This window comes from Folsomia candida, unplaced genomic scaffold (assembly GCF_002217175.1).
Source record: "Folsomia candida strain VU population unplaced genomic scaffold, ASM221717v1 Fcan01_Sc003, whole genome shotgun sequence".
NCBI lineage: Eukaryota > Metazoa > Arthropoda > Collembola > Entomobryomorpha > Isotomidae > Folsomia > Folsomia candida.
The window spans coordinates 8,676,495-8,698,011 of NW_019091195.1; the positions used below are offsets into that span (position 1 = coordinate 8,676,495).

The 21,517-nt window shown below is 34.6% G+C and overlaps 5 protein-coding genes across 9 annotated transcripts; 3 read left to right on the top strand and 2 right to left on the bottom strand.

Moving 5' to 3' along the window:
- The first annotated feature begins 30 nt into the window (after positions 1-30).
- Positions 31-2,068, top strand: LOC110847593. The gene is made up of 4 exons (XM_022094564.2): positions 31-1,213; positions 1,270-1,366; positions 1,442-1,533; positions 1,591-2,068. Exons 1-4 carry the CDS (start codon positions 1,139-1,141, stop codon positions 1,825-1,827), a joined length of 501 nt encoding a protein of 166 aa, XP_021950256.1. The 5' UTR covers positions 31-1,138; the 3' UTR covers positions 1,828-2,068.
- A 726-nt stretch (positions 2,069-2,794) lies between these two features.
- LOC110846711 lies at positions 2,795-4,338 on the bottom strand. Of its 2 annotated transcripts, XM_022093542.2 has the most exons (5): positions 4,202-4,338; positions 3,614-4,111; positions 3,447-3,531; positions 3,276-3,367; positions 2,795-3,197 (listed from the first exon to the last, which is right to left on the bottom strand). In XM_022093542.2, exons 2-5 carry the CDS (start codon positions 3,698-3,700, stop codon positions 2,859-2,861), a joined length of 603 nt encoding a protein of 200 aa, XP_021949234.1. In that variant the 5' UTR covers positions 3,701-4,111; positions 4,202-4,338; the 3' UTR covers positions 2,795-2,858. The 2 variants fall into 2 exon arrangements, with proteins under 2 accessions (XP_021949234.1, XP_035705493.1); XM_035849600.1 differs by having other exon boundaries at positions 3,614-4,322.
- Positions 4,339-6,569: 2,231 nt separating this feature from the next.
- Positions 6,570-18,929, top strand: LOC110847607 (ATP-binding cassette sub-family A member 3). Of its 4 annotated transcripts, none has more exons than XM_035849598.1 (46): positions 7,467-8,270; positions 8,756-9,010; positions 9,099-9,196; positions 9,287-9,450; positions 9,514-9,667; positions 9,744-9,901; positions 9,981-10,082; positions 10,151-10,169; positions 10,233-10,261; positions 10,323-10,455; positions 10,528-10,636; positions 10,692-10,789; positions 10,892-10,921; positions 10,994-11,112; positions 11,769-11,982; positions 12,087-12,101; positions 12,168-12,197; positions 12,279-12,362; positions 12,713-12,746; positions 12,825-12,927; positions 13,154-13,249; positions 13,378-13,411; positions 13,506-13,589; positions 13,656-13,682; positions 13,755-13,814; positions 13,916-14,165; positions 14,241-14,481; positions 14,590-14,685; positions 14,788-14,937; positions 15,000-15,633; positions 15,740-15,847; positions 15,914-16,027; positions 16,094-16,115; positions 16,195-16,204; positions 16,293-16,431; positions 16,506-16,599; positions 16,686-16,762; positions 16,908-16,936; positions 17,011-17,119; positions 17,206-17,377; positions 17,454-17,472; positions 17,544-17,607; positions 17,676-17,793; positions 17,891-18,035; positions 18,086-18,197; positions 18,260-18,929. In XM_035849598.1, the coding sequence occupies exons 1-46, from the start codon at positions 8,224-8,226 to the stop codon at positions 18,442-18,444; spliced, it is 5,184 nt and encodes a 1,727-aa protein (XP_035705491.1). In that variant the 5' UTR covers positions 7,467-8,223; the 3' UTR covers positions 18,445-18,929. The 4 variants fall into 4 exon arrangements, with proteins under 4 accessions (XP_035705490.1, XP_035705489.1, XP_035705491.1 ...); XM_022094582.2 differs by having other exon boundaries at positions 7,467-8,111; positions 8,199-8,270; positions 10,151-10,261; XM_035849597.1 differs by lacking the exon at positions 7,467-8,270 and adding an exon at positions 6,570-6,592 and having other exon boundaries at positions 10,151-10,261.
- Positions 18,930-19,083: 154 nt separating this feature from the next.
- Positions 19,084-19,757, top strand: LOC110847602. The gene is made up of 3 exons (XM_035849601.1): positions 19,084-19,223; positions 19,291-19,382; positions 19,490-19,757. Exons 1-3 carry the CDS (start codon positions 19,112-19,114, stop codon positions 19,724-19,726), a joined length of 441 nt encoding a protein of 146 aa, XP_035705494.1. The 5' UTR covers positions 19,084-19,111; the 3' UTR covers positions 19,727-19,757.
- On the bottom strand, positions 19,721-21,345 carry LOC110847601 (exosome complex component CSL4). Its single transcript, XM_022094576.2, has 7 exons — positions 21,122-21,345; positions 20,912-21,033; positions 20,763-20,843; positions 20,572-20,686; positions 20,342-20,400; positions 20,043-20,121; positions 19,721-19,950 (listed from the first exon to the last, which is right to left on the bottom strand). Exons 1-7 carry the CDS (start codon positions 21,207-21,209, stop codon positions 19,742-19,744), a joined length of 753 nt encoding a protein of 250 aa, XP_021950268.1. The 5' UTR covers positions 21,210-21,345; the 3' UTR covers positions 19,721-19,741.
- Between the last annotated feature and the right edge of the window lie 172 nt (positions 21,346-21,517).

Genomic DNA, 21,517 nt, shown 5'->3' on the forward strand with positions numbered 1-21,517 from the left:
CTGAAATTTGGTAGATAGGTTGCTAATGGGTCTTAATAGAAGAATATGACATGAACATGACATGACTCGGGCTATATGGAGTCTGCACTGTAGGTTTTTAATTATCAAAGCTATATCACGGAGCAAATGTAAATTTCAGTGATATGTTCTATGGATATATTTCCAAAATTATCTCAAATTTCTGTGGAGGCATTTCATTTCAAAAATGACGTAATCATGGAGACATTTTAGCCCGACCCAGGACTTATGTTCCCGTGTTGTCCATCCGTCCGTCTTGCGTCTTGACCTTCGTGAAACTTATTCTATCAACTTGAAATTTTGGAAAATTAAAAATGACAAAGTATAGTACAAAATTTAAAGTTGATAGGATAGATTTACGAGAGTTATTGATAACCAGACAGGCAGAGACACACCGGACAAAGCAGGTACATGCATACATACACAACCCCTGACTCGGGCTAAAAATCGGATTTTTTTCAAGATGCGTAAATCCATGGAAAAAATATTTTTTCAATGAGAGGAAATATCCTTCACTACGCACTAAAGTCAATGACCAGAGGAAAGGATATTTCCTTCTTTCCGTATCTATGCCGAATTTTGAGACAACGGATTTATCCGTTGCTCCGTCGCAACGCCTAAAAAATTAGGATGGAAATATCCTCTATTCCTTCACAACGCCAAGTTTATGACGACGGATATTTCCATTGTTCCGCAGCAACGTTCGAAATTCGGCGACGGATATATCCATCGTTACGAAGGAAAGGGTTAAGTTGCACACTTAAAAATATGTGCATAGCGAGTTTAAATGCCTGAATCGCGTGTACGTATGCCGCATGGCATGTGTATGAGATTAGTTGTTAAAATTAAATGATGAATATTTGATGAAGTCACAGGAGCAGCAAAGCAACAGCCCATCAATCTGCCCAAGTATATACCAGAGATTAAATATTGTTTATCAATTAAATGGTCAGGTGACGATTGGCTCTATCATCGGAGACATTTTCAAACTTTGATATAATTTGGCTTTGTAGAAATAGATTTTATTTTGGAAACAAAATGTGAGAAAAATATCAAAAAAGAAAATAATCCAATCTTATTTTTCTGTGAAAAATTGGTATAGTAAAAGTTGAGTTGTATCATGATGGTTCGACTCAACCCATATTGCGATAGTGACTTTCGAAGCAGTTTACAGTTTCTGGCCGGAGTTTTTGTAGTAAGTCAAAGAGTTTGTTGAGTTTGTTTCAAACGCGTAATGCTGGTGATTTACAGATGCTGTGCAGTATCTCCATTTTGGTCAATTTACTTGTTATAGCAGAGATGTCACATTTTTACACTTACTGGTCTCATGAATCAGTAAGATTATCTCGTAAGTTTCAAGCGATTTTGTTGAAGAATTTTCCACAATCATCTTATTTAGTAAAACATGAATTACATTTAACAGCTGCCACCGCCGATCTTATACTAATTTTGGATATAATTATAACTGGCATCCAAATATTTTATGGGCTTCAGTTATTTAATGCTGTAGCTGAGGTAATAATCATTATTCCTGATATTTCGTCTGTGATTACTTAAAATGACTCTTTACAGAATGCATACTCAAAAATCCAACGGTGGAGAATACCCTCCATTGTTCTGATGGGAACAAGATTGGCGATCATAATTTTTTATATGTATTCAATGCCCGTCTCACCGTATTACACGTATTTTACAATTATCCTAGTTTGCTATGCAATATTTTTATTTTGGCCAGTAAATCAGTTTCTGAGGGACTTTGTTACAATTCCTACTACAGAAGGCAGTAGGTTGCTAATGTGTGTAAACTAACCAACATCTTTACTTAACAACTGCATATGTTACGCAGATTTGAACATAACTTGTGTATGTAAATACATATTATCTAAGATGCGATTCTCCCTGAAAGTACAAATGTTTTAATACTTTTTATCGGTAACAATGCTGAAGTAATACATTATGTGATTAGATTCTCAAAACAAATAAAATCAACACATCAAATATTAATTTAATTTACTTTGAATGATAATCAAATAAATCATCAAGAAAAGTATTGTTCTTCAGTCTCTTCCCTCATACATAAATATATTTGTTTTATTGCTGGCAAGTTATTTATAAATACGTGTTGGTAATTAGTAGGTTACAAATTAAATACTTTTGGAATAAATTTCACTACTAGTAATTTTATATACCATGGTCGCAAACCTAGCTTCTTGTGCTATTTTAGCCTTCATTGGACTCGATATGGTATTAAATTAACTCAGCGACAGTTAATTTATAGTAATCATTTTAGAAAATTTGGTTCTTCTTTCGGAGCAGATTCTGTCAGCGTTTGCAATCGCTCTTGATCGCTTTGTATCTATCCACACATTTAACTGAAATTGGAGGATTGCTAAATGAAGTAAGTAGAATTATTCCAGCTTTTGCATAATAGTGCAAAGTCCACAGAAAAACAACGTTACCATATTTTTAATTTAGTCCTTTTGTATAGAACCGACTTCAAAATCGTTGGTTCATCTTATGTCTGCATAAATTACACTTGCAATCGATACGTAGAAATTAAATGCATAATTTGAGGAGGCTTTATCGAAATACATGGGTGTGGTATGTAAAAGCAATGTATTTGAGCTTTCGATGCTAAACTTGCATCATCATCAGGAAATGAAGATTTTAACAATTTAATGCATATATTTTAAGGAGTGTGTTATGTACGTATGTATGTAGTATATGTATGAAAAACAAACGATAGACAGAAATTTGTTAAATATATGAACATTAATTTGCGATTTAAGAACGTGACACGTTTTTTTATTTCTGGTGAATACTTTTGAATTTATTTAGTGTTAAACCTTCATGGTAAAGGTCGCAGGAAATGGTTGTTGCGGTTGGTTAGAAATGATGTACGGTTGCTTTTCATTAGCAACAGGAGTGTTTTGAATAGGAATACTGTTCCCAAAGGCAGAAGTAAGAATACAACGATTTCTAATCAAAATTATAAGTTTGTGCATTTGCGAAATCCGATATGCTTTGTAACAGTAAAGCACAATTAGCGCCAAAATTAGTCGTAGATAAGTGTTCCCATGATAGTAATACGTCCACACCATGTAAAATCCAAGTACTGTCAACAAAATCAGGTTGGCCACTTGCAGAAACACCCAGATGAGACAGGATTTTGGCTTCAGCTAATAATACGGCAAATACATTGGCAAAATGTATAAGATTTTCTAATAAACTCTTGATTAGATAATTGAAATGCGTACCTCATTTCTTAGAGCAAAGTGTAAAAACATTGCTAAGCATAAATCCAGTGAAAAATAGATGAGTGGAGGCCCAACAAACCAGAATGGATGTGCTACGGGAAATTGTTTTAACGTACATATGTAATAAATAAATACTTCAAAGGGATGTATCATCGTTTCCAAAAATATTACCATCGACGGCATAATAGTTGTCACTCCAAGGTCTTAGTATCAAAAATATTGCACCAAACACTGCCACTGCAACTCCAGCATGTACCTATTTATTAGGCGAGGAATAACACAATAATGAATTAAAGTCGTGTTTCTTATTTAGTAATTTATATTTAAAGGAGATTTACCAGTTCGAAGCGAATAAATTTGTAAGTTAACCGAACCAACTCAAAAATTGAGATTTGCTGAAGTTCTCTCAGTCTTACGACAGGCATTTTGTTTATAATCCAATGTCGAAAAAATAGCTTGTTATGTATCACTCGGGTTCACTTTATTTAGCGAGAAATGCAATATAGCTGACACGAACGGTAAGAGAAATTAGCAAAATGGCCGTTGACAATGATGAGTCGTATAGGTGACCAGAAATTACAAGATTAGATAACATCTAAATCATCACCATAAACAGATTCCGAGTATATCACTCTGTATATGTGTGCATGACGTATGTATGTATTTATTTACAGATGGATCAACTTGGCACTTTTATGATTGTTATGCGTGAATGGTTATCACGAGTTTATGAACGGCTTATGCTTTTGTTGGGTGATTTTTTTGACGTTAAATTTGTAAGTACCTGTGGAATATTAACCTGTTAATCCTTCCACCCCTGCCGTTTTTAAAGGTCACTGAAAAAATGATTCGGATTGAAGATATCTTACAATTAGTCGAAGATTGCCAATTAATGGTGATTTATCATGGTAACGTCGAAACTTTACCTCTGAGTTTTGATAAAATTGAAGCTATCCCTAAATAGAAGCTACTGATGTATTTATTTTTATAGAACCAATTATTATTTGTAATTTCTGATTATTTATAAGAAAAAAAGTCTGGCGTCATGCTCAAGGGACAGACAATGACTAAAATGTCAACTAATCATAAGAAGAAAACTACAACTTCCACAAAAGCCACGCAGTCCATAGTAGTGGCCAGTCCAGGCTACATTTCACCAACTGCCTCCTGCGTGCCTGAAGAAGACCAGCCTAAAACAGTGTACATTGGGTACGGGAGCCAATTTTGGACGGTCGTCTCACCCTCCCACACAGTTATGTGGCAGCCTCCAGCAAAATTTCCTAATTTGGAAGCTGCGACCATTTGCTACGTCAGTGAAGTAAGAGATCCAGAGATTTCCATATTTAGGCATCCCAAACAAACGGAGGAAGTTCATTTTGATGGTTACATCTCTCATCACAACTTTGATATTTTCATCCTTCCGCTAACAAACCTGAAAGTGTTTGAAATTCACATCTCCACGCTGGAAAACTTGAATTTTCCACGAAGAATTGGATTTCCAAACTTCCTCAACCTCCCAAAACTGGAGTCTCTTCAAATATCGTCCTTCAATTTTACGAGAAATCATATATCAAAATTCAAAATGGAAAAAGTTATGATTAACATTTGTTGCTTGCTGAGCAAAACTTTTCCCAGCTTGAATTATCTTGCTGTCTCACTTCCCCTGTTAAAAGACAAAGACCAAGAACTTAGCCAAGCTGTACTCAAATGCATCAAAACCCATCACAGGACGCTCAAAAGTCTAAATATCGAGTTAACATTTGATGCATCATTCTCTTTGCTGGATGACAGTAAAACCACAAACAAGTCAACGTCATTTACGGCAGAGGCATTATTATTGAGCTTGTCCGATTCTCGCATGATTCAACTTCACAGTTTCCATTACTTCTCGACCTACAGGATGGATAGCACTTTGTTTTGGAGAAATTTTATGATGACTCAAGAAAAGCTAGGATATGTTCAGTTTTGGTGTGGAGAAAAGTATTTTCCTCTCCCAACTCAACTCATTCTGCAGAATTCGTCCAATTTACACACAATTGCTTTGAATATTAATCAACTACTTGCAACAAAAACTGGAGTTAAACGATCGCATGTTGATTGCGGAGTATTTTCAAAATGCTATTTGTTGAAAACATTGGTACTGAAAGGCAAAAAAGTTGAAAATAGAGTGCCTTCCTCGTCATCAAATTGCAAAAAGTTGGCTGACATCAAAAATTGTCGTTTACTGCCTCAGGGATTGGAGCAAATTCGAATAATACATCTCAAAATGTGTTCAACTGATACTACTGCCCTAGCACGAAACATGAGCAAACTCAAGTCCTTGTATCTAGAAGACATTGGTTCGGATGGGGAATTGGGACTGGCTCTGGTTGATTTGGTACACCTTCTTGGGAAGCCAGACCGAACTTTGGTACATCTCGATATTCACAATGGATTAAACAAGACAAGTTTCAAAGACGTGCATGCAGACGACGGTTTCGCAACGGTGGCGAGAATACTCTTCAAAATTCAGAAACCAGATTCTTTCTGTGTGAGGTTGCAGCCCGATGGAGAGTACGACATTGCAGAATCTCTAGAAGAAGAGGATACCATTCTGCAGGAGAAAGAGGTTTTCCATGAAAATTTCCAAGCTATGGTCACGGACGATGATCTAATGAAGCGAGAGACAGATTCTGATGTTGTGCTTCTACCTGATGTTAATTCAAATCGGCATTCATATAGATATGAGTCCAGTAAAAAGTACAACACAGAGATGATGAAAAAGGCCAATGCAACTAACGTAGGCGTTGGTACACATGGATTTAATGACAAAAAGGGAAAATTTGGAAAGGAACACTAAGGTCGGGTCAATGAACATGTGCAAAGCATTTTGTAAAACAGAACAACGTAGCAAAAGTATATCAAAATTGTAAGTGAAATATAAATACAAAAACTCACCGAAAAAATTAGGAGGAAATAACTTTTATTGATTTTCACTTTATTACAAACCACAACGTACGACAACGGAAATCCATATCTGCCCCTTCGCTGTCCAATAATAATACATACATGCGTTTAGTAAATTCCATTTTCTAAGTAAAAGCAAATAGTAGTAAACCATATGTCAAGTTTTGTTGTTCAGTTCTGCATGACAAAATTTGTGGTAAAGATCAATTTACTAGAGCTAATTTAATTACTTTAGGATCGATTTTTTCCTTTTTGAGAGAGATTCCACCTCATTCAGTTCAGTGCATGTAAAGGAAATGGTGTCCTGTTCCAACGTCTGCTGTGAATAGTTTTAAAACTAAAAAGCTTTCTTGAACAACAACAATGAAGAGGTGGGTCCATGTATAAAAATTCACTGATTCATGGTATGATTGATTCATATTAACAAAAAATTATACTTATAAAACCCATATAACGTCACCCAGTTGGTTGCGTCGGTGCAAAATACTAAATATTCTTACAAATTATACAACAAAAAATAGGATATTGCAACGATAATTGACCTTGTTGTTGAAATGTTATAGATTTTTGGTAGGATCTAATAATGCTCCTGACCCAACAACCACATGCATATAATAAATATTAAATAACTATCCTTGTTGGTTGCCTTGAACTGATCAAGTGTGGTCATGCAAATCTGCCTTACCACCTTTTGGCACATTTTGTTTCAAGTTTAGGGTGACAAATAAACCTACTCAAGAAAGATCAGCAAGACGTTTGTTTTCTAAACTCAAACCCAATGTTGGTTATATTTTACGCTTATAATTATTTTATACTTTAGGCTATTTTGCGCTGATGTATTTTTTATTTTACTTTATTACGCTCAAAAATTTTTAGCTGATAAAATTATCATGTGCACATTTTGTGGAATTTTATATGTAGTAACCTAAATTTTGTGTGATGAGGATCAGTTTGATTCATAGGCATATTTGGTAGAGCGTCCATTCATTTTTGCATCGCATCACCTTTACCTACATTTATACAAACAATGAAATGAGTTAACATCGTAGCCTCATCAGATGATGAGATGAGGGGTGCAACGATTGAGCTGTCTCTTGATGCAGTGATACCCCACCATGCAAAAGTATGTACGTATGCAATAAAGCTTGTCTTTCCACTCCTTAGCTTGCCCACTGCAAATTATGCATTATTATTATATTATCTACCTTGATATTGTAAGACGACGACTTTACCATTGGCTAGTCATTACATTTTCGCAAATGTTTTATCAAAGTACATTGTCTTGATCAGAGACAGGAAAAACACCTGCTGACGCACTGTGTGAATTGAAATACAAATTCAGTAACATTTCGAAAATGAAAGCGACTACTTCGTAGTGTGGATAATGTCATACATTTTTCTAAAGCCTGCCCTTATTAGCAGAAACGAGGATCTGAATAATATAAACCTTAAAAAAGTTAAGTTTTGTGTAAAATAAGACGAGTTGTTGTGTAAGACCTTTCAAACATGCAACTCGCATTATTTTAAATTTTAAATCGGATACCACCAAAGCGTTACCGAAATCCGTGTAGCCGTTCCACTAATTTAAGATTTGGAGTGATTGAAACGTTGGACTTTATGGACGAGACACGAAAATTGCAATTGTTGATCATCATAATGTACAAATTACGAAGTCGAAGAAACTTTTGGCGTTAAACAAGATATGAAAAAGTTGTATAGTGTGATAATTTGCAGTGATAATAATTATATTGTGCACGTCAGGTCTTCACAGCATTTTGAAAATCAAGGTGAATGCAAGAAGTTCGTACATCACAACTAACTTTAGGATCCTCTTGTACCCAACATGCGTACTTTTATTGCAAATAATATTACCGATATTGCAAATAAAGGGTTCGTGTCATTGAAGAAAAATATACAATGACGAAACTTGTGCGTTATAAATAATAAATGTTTCATATTTAAATCTAATTCAAATAGTGACGTGTAAATAGTGATCAGGGTCATGGGAATTAGAACCAATAATTCAAGAAGTTGGACTATCCGTCACAGGTAGAGCCAAGATAATTTGTATCCACATTTGTACATAAATGATGCATTTGACCCAATGAAAACCACAGTATGCATTATGAATTTACTAAATATGTAGGTAAAACACAGCGCATAAACTTTTGTGAATGTTTAATAAGATGTGTTGTTTGTCAAATGTGCGAGATGAAATAATTGCTACAGATCAAGTACATTAGTAATTTCACTTTATCTTGCTGCCAAAACATGCCGGTATACAATGTGAGCAACAATACATTGTTGCTCGTATAAAGGATCATCAACCATGTACTTATTGGAATAAAAGCCGCACTTATGTAAATTGGAATCTATTGTTCCTCACATTTTGCAATATGTATATTTAGTTATGAAAATTTAGGTATGCTATTATTTGCTCCAGTCGCACATATATCTTACAAGTCAATCCTAAGTTATGTGCACATATTTATTGAGTTACAATTCACAATGCTTAGTAGTAATATGATTTTCAGTCATGCCCCACCGGAAAATGTACCACCATCGAGGACATCCAGCTGGGAGAAATTTCGATTACTGTTATGGAAAAACTATAAAATTCAAATACGACACAACGTGCAAACAGTGACAGAGATTCTACTGCCCTTACTTTTTACAGCAGTCTTGCTTATCGTCCGCAATGTTGTGCCGTCCACGTTTGTCAAAGAACCCACAATTTACAAACCTATTACGATAGAAGGGCATCCTCCTGATATAGTGCAGACTAGTTGGTATGACTCAACGTTATGTTTAAATATGCTGTCCCTTTCAGAGTTAAATTTGAACCTTGTTGAATAATTACTAAATTTCGTCCAACAGTGATCAAATTTACTACACTCCCCGGCATCCTGTGGTGGATGCATTAATGCAAAAAGTTAACAATCAGTATTTTCTCTCCCAGAGACTTGCTTATAATTGTGAGATCATCATATTTTAATGCATTCATATTTCCATAATGTCGATGACACACTGATATGCTAACAATATTAATTAATTTGTTCATCAAGTCACTGGATTTGCAACAGAGGAAGAATTAGTCCACGCGTACATTCAATCTGCAAACAATTCACTCGTAAATTCAACTTCAGACTTTGAACCCACAGCTCCAGTACTTGCAGGAGTAATTTTTACAAATAAATTTAACGATGGCTCATTTCCCAACGACATTAAGGTAATCGATGCTTCTTGCATGAAATTGTGGACCAACTTTAAAGTACGTTTTTCCTTATTGCAGTACACGCTACGATTTCCAGCGACTCAAAGAAGTGAATTTGACTTGATAAGCGAGAGATTTGGTGCTCAACCTGTGTGGTACACGGAATTACTTTATCCACTCTTCCAATTCCTTGGGCCACGAGCGAAAAACCAAATCGGTGGTGGACTGCCGGGTACTTTTCCATGTCGAATGTTTTCCAAAATTGGTAATAATGAATGATAGCAATAAACTTATCATGATTTGTGTAGGATATCATGAAGAAGGGTTTCTGTATCTTCAATATGCAATCGACAGAACGCTTACTAGGGAGTTCCTAAATTCTTCAGAGCTAGAAAATTATAATAAATACGACATAAGACTGCAACGGTATCCATACCCATCGTTCATTGATGACAAGTACATTTTGGTAAGCGCAATTAAAATAAATTAACTTTTAATTTGCGCCGAACTTTACATTTTTTCAATTTTTATCGAATTATCTTTAGGCATTGCAAGGATGGCTACCACTCATAATAATGATGAGCTTTATCTATCCAGCTATTAATATAGCGAAATCTATTGTATATGAGAAAGAGACAAGACTTAAGGTAATTAAATTAAATTGAGTGATTAAGGTTTCGTGCATAATTTTACCAATTTGAATGGAATTATATAGGAATACATGAAAATTATGGGTATTCCAAATATTTACCATGTGGGAGCTTGGTATGTAAAATCTCAATCGTTTCTTGTAATAGCTGCTGGACTCATGACGCTCTTGCTGAAAGTAAGTTTAATTTTTTCCCCTTAATTAAGACGGTTTACTTAAAATTCAATTTTTACGGCAGGTTGAATTTTTCTCAACACAAAATTTGGCAATATTTCCGAAAGCGGATGGATACGTTGTGTTTCTCATATTCCTCGTATTTACCTTTTCATTGATATGCTTTTCGTTTTTCATCGCTTCGTTGTTCTCACACTGTAATTATTAAATACGATTAATTATTTAAATTATTCCAATTGTTGTTTAAAATATCGTGATACTTTTTATAGCAAATGCCGCAGCTACTGCGGCAGGCGTGTTGTGGTTTGTATTATATGTGCCATACGGATTTTTGCGACCACGGTATAATTTGCTCCCGAGGAAGACCAAGTTATTCAGGTTAGTAATCAATTAGCAATATTTTTCCTGGTTTCAATTTCAATTTGCATTTCAGTTGCTTCCTCACAAACATGGGAATTTCCTTTGCGTGCCAAATAATATGCATGTTAGAAGGTACTGGTGTTGGAGCTCAATGGAGCAACATCTTTCAAGGTAAATATTTGTAATTACAAAAATAATTCAACTAATTATTTCCTACCGCCATAAAAAAATATTTATAATTAATGGAATTTAAAATGTATTTTATTTATTAAGGATCCGGACCAGACGATGATTTTTCCATGGGTTAGAAATCTTAATTGCTCTCGAATCCAATAGTTTGCATGCGATTTATTATGTGCATATTTATATTTGCAGGCGATTGTCTTATAATGATGATAGCCAACGGTGTTGTCTATCTGATATCAGCTCTTTACATTGAAGCAGTTCGCCCCGGAGAATTTGGAGTCCCTTTGCCCTTTTATTTCCCATTTACGGTAATTAGAAATTTAGAAATGACATAATTTGCAAATGAAATTATTCACGTAGATTAACAATCCATTGAAACCATTTATGCATTTTGCTACGAATAGAGCTGCACACATTTTTGAAGAACACACACATTCTCATGGTTGTTCAACGAGAATGTGTGTGTATTGACCTTGTATAAGTATGTGTAATGAAAAAGCTTTTTAATTTATATTGATTAAAAGTGCATTGGTTTTGGCTTATTAACACTGCAGTTGATTACAATTAATGTAATGCTGACTACGCTCTGCTGCACTTTCAAGTATATCAAGGAAATGTGGATGTAAACAAACAATACAAATTGCATCTTGAGTTTAGCAAAAATTGGGTCAAAACCATGTGTGTCTTATATAGTTTTATCAAACCCTTAGTGTTCTTTTTCCCATGATGGAATGATATGCATCTACCAAGTATGCACTTACATATGTACCCACATGTATTTATATGCAGAGGAAGAGTTTAGCTCATCAACCAGTGCAAAAATTGAGTCATTAGTGCATTGATACTGATTTTTGTTTCAAAACATTTATTTTCAAACCACGTTATAATTCGTGTTCTTTTCTAAGCTAAGTATGCTTAGTAAGCATTGCTTACAGGTAATTTAATTGATTATTGGCCTTAACAGAAGTCCTTTTGGACCAGCAAATCGTGGACCTATGAATCGAACCATGAAATTGAAACGTCATCCGATGTACCTGCAGACTTCTTCGAGGCTGAACCCAAAGATAAATTCCCAGGCATTCAAATCAAGGGACTCACAAAAATTTATGACAATGGCAAAGTTGCGTTGAGAAACCTGAGTCTGAATTTCTATCAAGGCGAGATCACGGCGTTTTTAGGTATTTCATATCCATAAGAAAGTTTTTGTTGATTTTGAATCCATCCGAGTCTCACTCTCATTTTATAATGTCGCTATTACCAATCATTTATGTGACATCTTAAGGACACAATGGAGCCGGTATGAAAAATAAGTTAAGCTTTAATTCCATGATCTTGAAAAGTAATAGTGCTATCAAATTTTCAGGAAAAACAACAACTATGTCCATTTTATCTGGTAATTTTGGACATAAAATAAACTTTAAGATGGAACTCTATAGAATTAAATTATGAATACCTATATTCGTGTTATGTATAGGATTGTTCCCACCGACTTCTGGAACGGCTTTGATTAACAATTGTGATATTCGAAATGATATCAATTCTGCTCGTTCTAGTTTGGGTATATTTTTATGTCATTGTATTATATAAGTACATGTTTTAGACCGAACCATGTCTTATCTGTCCATTCTGTGTTTCGTTAAGTCAAGTTCTAGCTGGAGTAGATTGGCAGATTTGAATTAAATTTAGCTGGTATACTCGAACTGCTTGACAAAGTTAGACGATGATCAAGCGAATGACCGGTGTGGGGGTCACTTATAGATTCGCATATTATTTAATTTAGCATCATAAATTAATAAATTTGTTGGCACATGTATAAGTAACATGTACGTGTATAAGTCCTGGTTCGGGCTATAAAAACTGTACTGAGAGTTTTTAACAAAAGGTGAATTTAGTAAATTTGTTGCATAGGTATCTGCCCACAGTACGATATTTTATTCAACGAGTAAGTTGCCTTATTTAATTTGAAACAATTTATGCGATTTTCAGCCTAATTTATAAGATGAACCATTGTACTATGCAGACTTACAGTAGAAGAACACCTTCGATTCTATTGTCTGATGAAGGGATGTAAGGATTCCAATGTTGCAATAGAAATTAATCGAATGATCAAGGCGCTTGGACTGGTAAGCAAGATAAATGAGAGAAATTTACACATTTCATAGATGTATTTGAAAACAATACAAATAACAAGTTAATTGAACAGCTAATTTAGTAAATACAAAACAGCTTTACTAGATAATAATAGAATAATAGCGCAGCAATATATAAATATAACTACATATATTTTCCAACTTGTATTTAAATTGATTTAATAATTTGTAATGTTAGTCTCACTCGTACTTTTTACAGGAAGATAAACGTAATGCACAGAGTTACACATTATCCGGTGGCATGAAGCGCAAACTTAGCGTTGGCATTTCATTCTGTGGTGGATCAAAGATTGTGGTATGATATACAACAACAATTAATATTTAAACTGATGATTTCTCCATAGTCAGGTTTCTTCAGCTAATTGAAGTAACTGATAACTAAGTATATAGTTCGTCCATGTTTAAAATATTACGTGTCCTTAGATTTTGGACGAACCGAGCTCGGGCCAAGATGTCGGTAAGTCAAACTCAAATCAATTAAAATACTGTACTTATGATCCGGACGAGTCTGAAATGTAAATATTTCATGTATAATGTTGCTTGATTTGAAGGGGCGAGACGTTCGACATGGGATTTGATCAAGAGTGAGAAAATAAACAGGACCATAGTTTTAACGACACACTACATGGAAGAAGGTATGCGATTTTAATTATGTAAGAAAATGTGATGTCTCACACAAATTATTTTCTTATTGATAATAGCTGACGTACTTGGGGACCGGATAGCAGGTGGGGAACAAAAAGCCACACTATTAGCTTGTAATAAGTAAAATATTAAATATGGACTATTTCATTGAATAGTTATGTGCAATGGAGAAATTCAGTGTTGCGGAACGTCCTTGTTCCTAAAGAAAAAATACGGTAAGAAATTCCTGCGCAATATATGTTCTCCAATTTTATAAAAACTAGACTGAAGATTAGTAACATTTCATAGGATATCGTTTAATTATCATTTAATTTAGGCGGAGGATACCACTTAATAATTGTAAAAGACGAAAACTGTGATGTGGATAAAATCACGCAAGTAATAAGGAAGACAATTGCAGACGTTGAAGTAGACCAAGATGTGGGGGCTGAACTTAGCTACACATTGCCGGACGGAAAATCGCATTTGTTTCCAGAAATGTTTGAAGAGCTGGAGGACAGAAAACGTGAATTAAGAATTTCTAGCTTAGGAGCCAGCAATACGACAATGGAAGAAGTTTTTATCAGGTCATAAGAGTACACGCTCTTTACAAATAATTTCTAACAAAAAAGCTATTTTTTAAGGATTAAATTGACACACAGGGTTGGGCGAAAAGTAGAAGCTAAAATTCTTGAACAATATCCTCAAGAAGAAAATGAACGAAAGTTGTCTGTGAGTCTCACTATCGACAACAATGAACTCGCTACTGCTTCAAAAACACATCTTTACAACGATGAACCACTTCGAAATGTTGGAATGGCCTTGAAGATGCAGCAGCTACGAGCAATGGTTATAAAGAAACTAATTTACGGGTTTAGAAATCGCATGCTGTTGATGACTCAGGTGCATATATTAACTAACTTGTGTACATATTTGTACACAAGTACACAATATGCAGTCATTTTGTACTATTTGATTGTTTCTATTACTGATCACTGTTTCAAATTTTAGATGGGAATACCTCTGTTGTACCTTATTTTGATTTTGATTGTTGTTAAAAATTTACCTGGAATATCTAATTCTGCCCCACACAAATTTACCCTGCAAGTAAGTTCACACATTTAGCTTGACCAAACTAGGCACAAGTTATGTATTACCTTAATATTCAGGTATCTAAAGAGAAATTCTGTATAACTTGTGACTTTACAGAGATACGAAAAATTAGGATCCACAATAACAACTGTCAAATGTCCAGTGGATGAATTTATATGCAAATCATACAAGGCTTATGTGTTGAAAAATCACTTAATTGAACTGGTCGGACAAAATCAAAGTTTTATTGACTACATGCTTGAGAAGGTGTGAACATTATTCAATATAATTTTTAAAGGATTCGGAATTAACGTTATAATGAATTACAGGAAAATGAAGACCTTGTGTCAGTGAATTTACGATACATTGTCGGGTTTGAACAAAGACAAGTAAAAGAAACTGAAAAATCAGAATATCGTCAACTCGTAGGATTTTTTAATAATCAGCCATTTCATGCCCCACCACTATCTCTCAACTTTATTTCCAATGCCTTACTTTCTCCAACAAATCATACCATCACAATTACCAACCACCCATTTCCTGTAGGCAGTATTGATTCTTTGAAAAAAGCTGGGACTTTCTACACTCTTGGATTTCAAATAGGAAACAACATAGCTTTAGGAATGTCATTCCTAGCAGCAAGTTTTTCTGTTTTTATTATAACAGAAAAGGAAACCCGATCCAAACACATCCAATTTGTGTCCGGCTTAGAATATCCACTGTATTGGACAGCAAATTTCATCGTGGACTTTATTCAGTTCATAATCCCGTGCTTCGGAACCATGGTCATCCTCTTTTTGTTCCAAATTGAAGAATTTATGAGTCTTTACATGCAGTTAAATCTACTGCTTTTGTTCGTATGCTATGGATTAGCAGTTATTCCATTGATGTACTTGGCGTCCTTTGCTTTCACCGTGCCATCCTCCGGTTTTACTCGACTTGTGCTCCTCAACATATTTACAGGTCAATACATATTTATAACAATAATAGTGAAGTAGTTTCACTGTTTTATCAACACTAAATCTTTTAGCTCTATCCGTATGCATAAATATTTAACTTGTTTGTGTAGGAATGGCGTCAATACTGACAGTGGTCATGATACAAACTCGTGAGTTCCAGCTAGAAAGCCTTGCGGATACCTTAAACAGCATATTTTTAATATTTCCCAATTATGCATGTAAGTAAACTAAATCTGATGTAATCCGAAAATGCGAATCTCTCAACATTCATGAATTTATTTTAGTGGGGATGGGAATTGTCCAACTATCCACAAACTTTCAATTTGCACGAGATTGTGTAAGATTTAATCTGGAATTTGTATGCCCAGCGTTTCCTAGTTCTGTTTGCTGTTCGAAATGTGAGTAGTTTTCTGAATTTTATTTGTAAAATATTTAAACACTAAAGTAATCCTGAATAATTTCAGTAAAACCAAACTTTCTTGATTGGTAAGTAGTTTATATTTAATTTACATTATCATAAAAAAAACATCCAATGATGAGAATGATTTTTTTAATTTTATTTCAGGGAGCGAACGGTAAGTGTTGGGATGCGGGTGTTTCTAGCGAGAGCTCAGTAAGTGTGTAATTAATGTTTCAGGTTAAAATTTGTGATCCGTTTTTCAGGGAATTGGGAAAAATATAGCTTGTCTTACTGCTGCATGTTGTGTTTACTTTGTTATCCTGTTCATTTGGGAGAGTCGAGTATGGACCAAGTTTCTACAGTGGAATTCGAAAATCGGAAATTCTTCCGTCACAGCGGATGGTACATAATTGTTTATTTATATTGTTTCATTATCCACAAAAAAAGAGCTAAAATGGACGAATTGACTGTAATAGAAGGGCTAGAAGATGCTGACGTGGTTAAAGAGAAGAAGAAAATGGAAGAGACAAATTTAACTCAATTATTCAAGGAAAACACTTTGGTGGTTAGGTACATACATAATTCAACTGAATTATTGGTTAAGTTTTGAAATTTGTCGCCTCTCTAACTCTATGTTTACACAATAAATTTTTCAGAAACTTGACGAAGTATTATGACAAGTTTTTAGCCGTGGATCACATTAACTTGGGAGTACAACGAGGAGAATGCTTTGGTATAATACATACATCAAGTATATACATCAAGTAGTTTCATTATACAGTCGGGTGTTGGTCGCTTATGATTAATGATTATGAACGTTCAATAATTGAGACATATTTTTGGGTTCTAGTTTATTAGTTATCAATTAATTTTTGCAGGTTTACTTGGAGTGAATGGCGCTGGAAAAGTAAGCCACCTTTTAATTTCTATGCAATATAATAAAATGTGCACGTTATAAAATACTTCAATTCATTTATGTAGACGTCCACCTTTAAAATGCTCACCGGAGACTTGTCAATTTCTGAAGGGGAAGCCTATATTTGCTCTAAAAGCGTGCGCCGAGAGTTAAAGCAAGTGCATGAAGTCGTGGGTATGTATGCACAATAGACATATATTGACTATAAGCTACCGATAGTACCGACATTTAATTAATCAAAATGAAAAATGTGATCTCAGGATATTGCCCTCAGTTTGACGCCCTCATTGATTCGATGACAGGAAGAGAAACAATTGCACTCTATGCACGCTTGCGAGGAATACAGGAATCTTACATCGATCATCTAACAAATTGTTTGGGAGAAATGCTTTTGTTTTCTCAGTACATGGACAAGCGAGTAGGAAGTTACAGGTGATAATTACTACATTGCACACAGATTCTTAACAATTAATAATTAATTAATTACTTTCCTAATGTGCTTAAACAGTGGTGGCAATAAGCGGAAGGTATTCGCCAACAAAATAGTGAATTTTCTTCTAATTATTTGAGGATTTTAACCTCTGTGGATTATTTTCAGCTCTCTACCGCAATTGCGTTAATTGGAAGTCCACCCGTTATATTCTTGGACGAGATGACGACTGGTAATTTTGTCCTTGAGCATTTTATACTCGAAATATACGTATGTAATACATTTTCTATCTATAAAAAGGAATGGACCCCGTAGCCCGGCGTCACATGTGGACTGCCATAAGCAGAATTAGAGATAGTGGAACATCCATCATTCTTACATCTCATTCAATGAATGAGTGTGAAGCACTATGTACAAGGTAAAGAAAAACATATATGTATGTACACTTGCAATTTGTAATGCCGATAATTATTATCGTTAAGCGTTGTGTAAAATAAACATAACCTTCTCCTCAGGATTGCAATTATGGTCAACGGTACGTTTAGATGTCTCAACTCGATCCAAGAATTAAAGAACAAATTTGGAGAAGGTTACACCTTAATAGCACAAACAAGTCCGAAGGGGATTAGTGAATCCGAACCGTTCACAAGAGAAACCCAGGTACATATTTACATCTAAAATTGAACCTTTACTAATGTGCACTTATTTAGGAATTTGGACGAAGACGAAGCAGTCACATGTCAATGAAAAAATTAAGATCTTCTCAAGGATGGGAATCGGAGCTGGAAGGACTGAGAACTTTTATTGAAGAGTCATATCCAGGTATTGGTGGCTTGGCTATCGGAGATAATACGTAGAAACATTCATCACTATTGTTTGTACAGGGAGTCAATTAAAGGACATCCATCCCGGATTTGTGCATTATCACATACCAAGTCAAGGCGTTACATGGGGTTCACTATTCCGCAAGATGGAAATGGCCAAGCAGAAATTTGGATTGGATGCGTACTCTTTAGGGCAGTCCACGTTAGAACAGATCTTTTTAGCATTCACTAAAGCGCAAAATTAATTCAGAGCTGTAATGAAGAAATATGCAGCAGCTACGTACTTGATATCAGCGTTGGACTTCCGCTTTAGAGTATTTCATTAGCTAATATGAGTGTACATAGTCTAAGCTGTTCGACCACAAGCAAAACCATGTAAAATGTACTCATCAATATTCAGGAAAGGAAATTGTCATGTATTTGGTTCCTAACTTCAGTATCTGTGATTTATTTACTACTTAAAATAACAAGTTTTATAGTCTGATAGCAAAATTCAATCATGGCCGTGTGTGCCAAAAGTCCTAATACGCATAAATAATAGAGCAATTTATTTATGTATCGGTACTCACTCGTATTAATTAAACCCATTGAATAGTATTATTTACGTACCATGTTTGTTATTGTATCACTTCTGCAACAATAAATTATAGCGCTTGTTGAATAATATTTAAATAACATGTATTTCAAAGTGCCAACAAAAATAACTAAGAATAAATTGGAAACAGAGAAATTGAGTTACATTTTCTTATCAAATAATTCTCAAACGTCTGGCATTATGAAGGATATTTCGGTATACGACCCCTTGTGGGATCTAAGTATAATCATGAAGATTGTGGTAATAATTCTTATTGTAAGTTCAACCTATGTACATATGTTCATGTAGGGCTTAAAATTCAAAGCCGACAAATCAGCATGAATAATGTGCAGGCAATCTCTGGCTTCAATCTATGCATTGATGTTGCGGCATGCATTGATTTGCAGAAACAAGTTGACAACTATGATGCGAATGGACTCACAATTTCAGGTTACTTGAGTGCCGAATAAAATATTTTTTAAATTGACTTATAAATAATATGTTTCGTCATTTTCAGCAATCTGTGGCATTATTTTAGTATTAAATCACATGGTAATATGTTCTGTGCACTTGTACTATGCCTCCAAGCTGCTCAACGTGATAGATGAGGTATACATTTACATAAATTCATATTTATACATGCCGACATGTGTACGTATACATATATACAAACAATGCAATTTTAAGTTATCCTTATAATTATTTTGTATTTGCAGAAAAGCTTTTTAAAAGTGCATCAGTGGTTTCTCAAATTACTTCAGTTTATGTGCGTAGAATGTGTGGTTGTATTCTTATTTTTGTTTTTTTCAAACAATGTTTTGTACTTTATAATTTTTGGGAATATGAGCGTGACTTTCAAGTTGTACATGTTGTGGCCAATCAAACGTTTTATGAAACACCTTCGAGACAAATCTTACATACCTCCAGGCACGTTGTGGAACAATGGATTTTAATATTGAAATAAATTTTTATTGCCGTTTTCCAGTCTCGTTATATTCCGTTTTTAATTTTTTTGATATCTCGTCACTCCCTCTGTCCTTTAGTTTTAGTTCTTCATTCCTTTTTCTCCAGTATTCAATATTTCTATCTTGAACAATTTTGGCGACTTTCTTGGGCTGTACTTCTCTAGTTCGAGGACACTCCATTTTTGTCCATCCGATAGGAACCATGAAAAATCCTTAAATACAGAATTTAAAAAGTTTGTAGCAAAAAGTCATCAAATAAGTCCCATCATATTCTTGCAACATACTAAATACATAGAACAAATACCTGCTTTGCTAACAGACTGAGCAACACCAAGGTTATCTTCACCAGTTGACATAATAAAATCTCCATCGCCGATTCCAACCTAAAAATAGTATAGACATAGGTGACCAAACAATTTACACACTACTCTTACAAGAGATACCTTTTGCATGAAATACTTATGAGGTCTAATTTAACTTTTGTAATTTAACTTCATATACGTCATGATGTCTTTTAAAAGCAAAGTACGAAAAATTGTCTCATATTTCAGCGATCATGCAAAAAGGATACTAGTTAGACATGAATATCTAATTTTTGCTTACTATTCGTGCTAAAACAGTGTCTCCTATTCCAAAACTCGTTTCAATTTCCGACAAATCTCCTGAAAACAAAATCATGAAATTTTTAATATAGCAAGTTGACGAAAAAAAATATTGCACGGAAAACATGTTCGGAAGAGTGTTTAATAGAACTTAATGGTGCAGGTGAGTTGATTCGTTTGGTTGATCAGAGGTGTGAGATTATTTATCATAAAGAAAATAAAACCACTTACGATGTTTCTCGGAAATATATTCTCTTCGGATAATGCCTTTGACCATGTCAGAAAGCTTGACTTTGCCGACGTGTGTTATCAAGCATCTGGCCAATTTTGGTGTTCTTGAGAGGACCTGTAATATGTAGAGGACAGATAATATTAGTTAAATCTTAGGTGGAACGTTAACGGTAATCTTGCCAAACTCTTACAATACAGGTTACAACAGCGCCCACGAATGGCGCAGTGAAACTAGGTTTATCATCTTTCCTTTCAACAGAAAGTATAGTCAACTGCAATTTAAAACGTTTTTACCTTTAAATTCTAAAGTACAAGCTTAAAATTTGAAATCTTATTTCACCTCTTCTTCAGGAGACTCTTTAACATGTAAGTAGCCCAGCACTGATGAGAAAATTGAATTTCCAAATTCGTAAGCCCCCTCCCCAGCTTCAAAATACTCATTGGCCTTACAAATCCTTTGTCCTTCACAAAAATTAATCAGTTCAAAACAATATATTTCATGTTGTTGGCCATACATAATTAACAACTTAAAGTTATATTAAATTCGTACCTGGTAAGCAGGGAGTACCTTCTTTAATCTTGATTTTACTTCTTTGGTTCTGGCTATCCTCAAATTGCTGATCTTCGTCAACCTCCATGATCAGTTTGTCACTCAAATAAACAATTTTTTCAACTAAAAAAATGTATACTTGTCAATCTCAATTGATTTCACAAGCACGTTTCTCGGCTAAAAACAACGACTCGTATTGTCACACATTCCCAGACAACTGCGAGGATGCGAAACGAGTTCAAATTGAGACAACTGTGTTTCTGTATGTAAATATGTGCTATGTACCGTATGTAAATTGCATACACGATTGTTGACAGAGGATTACTCACAAAATTTTAACTTGGTTAATAAAATTATTTATTATAGCACAATGGTTTTCTCATTCAGCATTTTGCG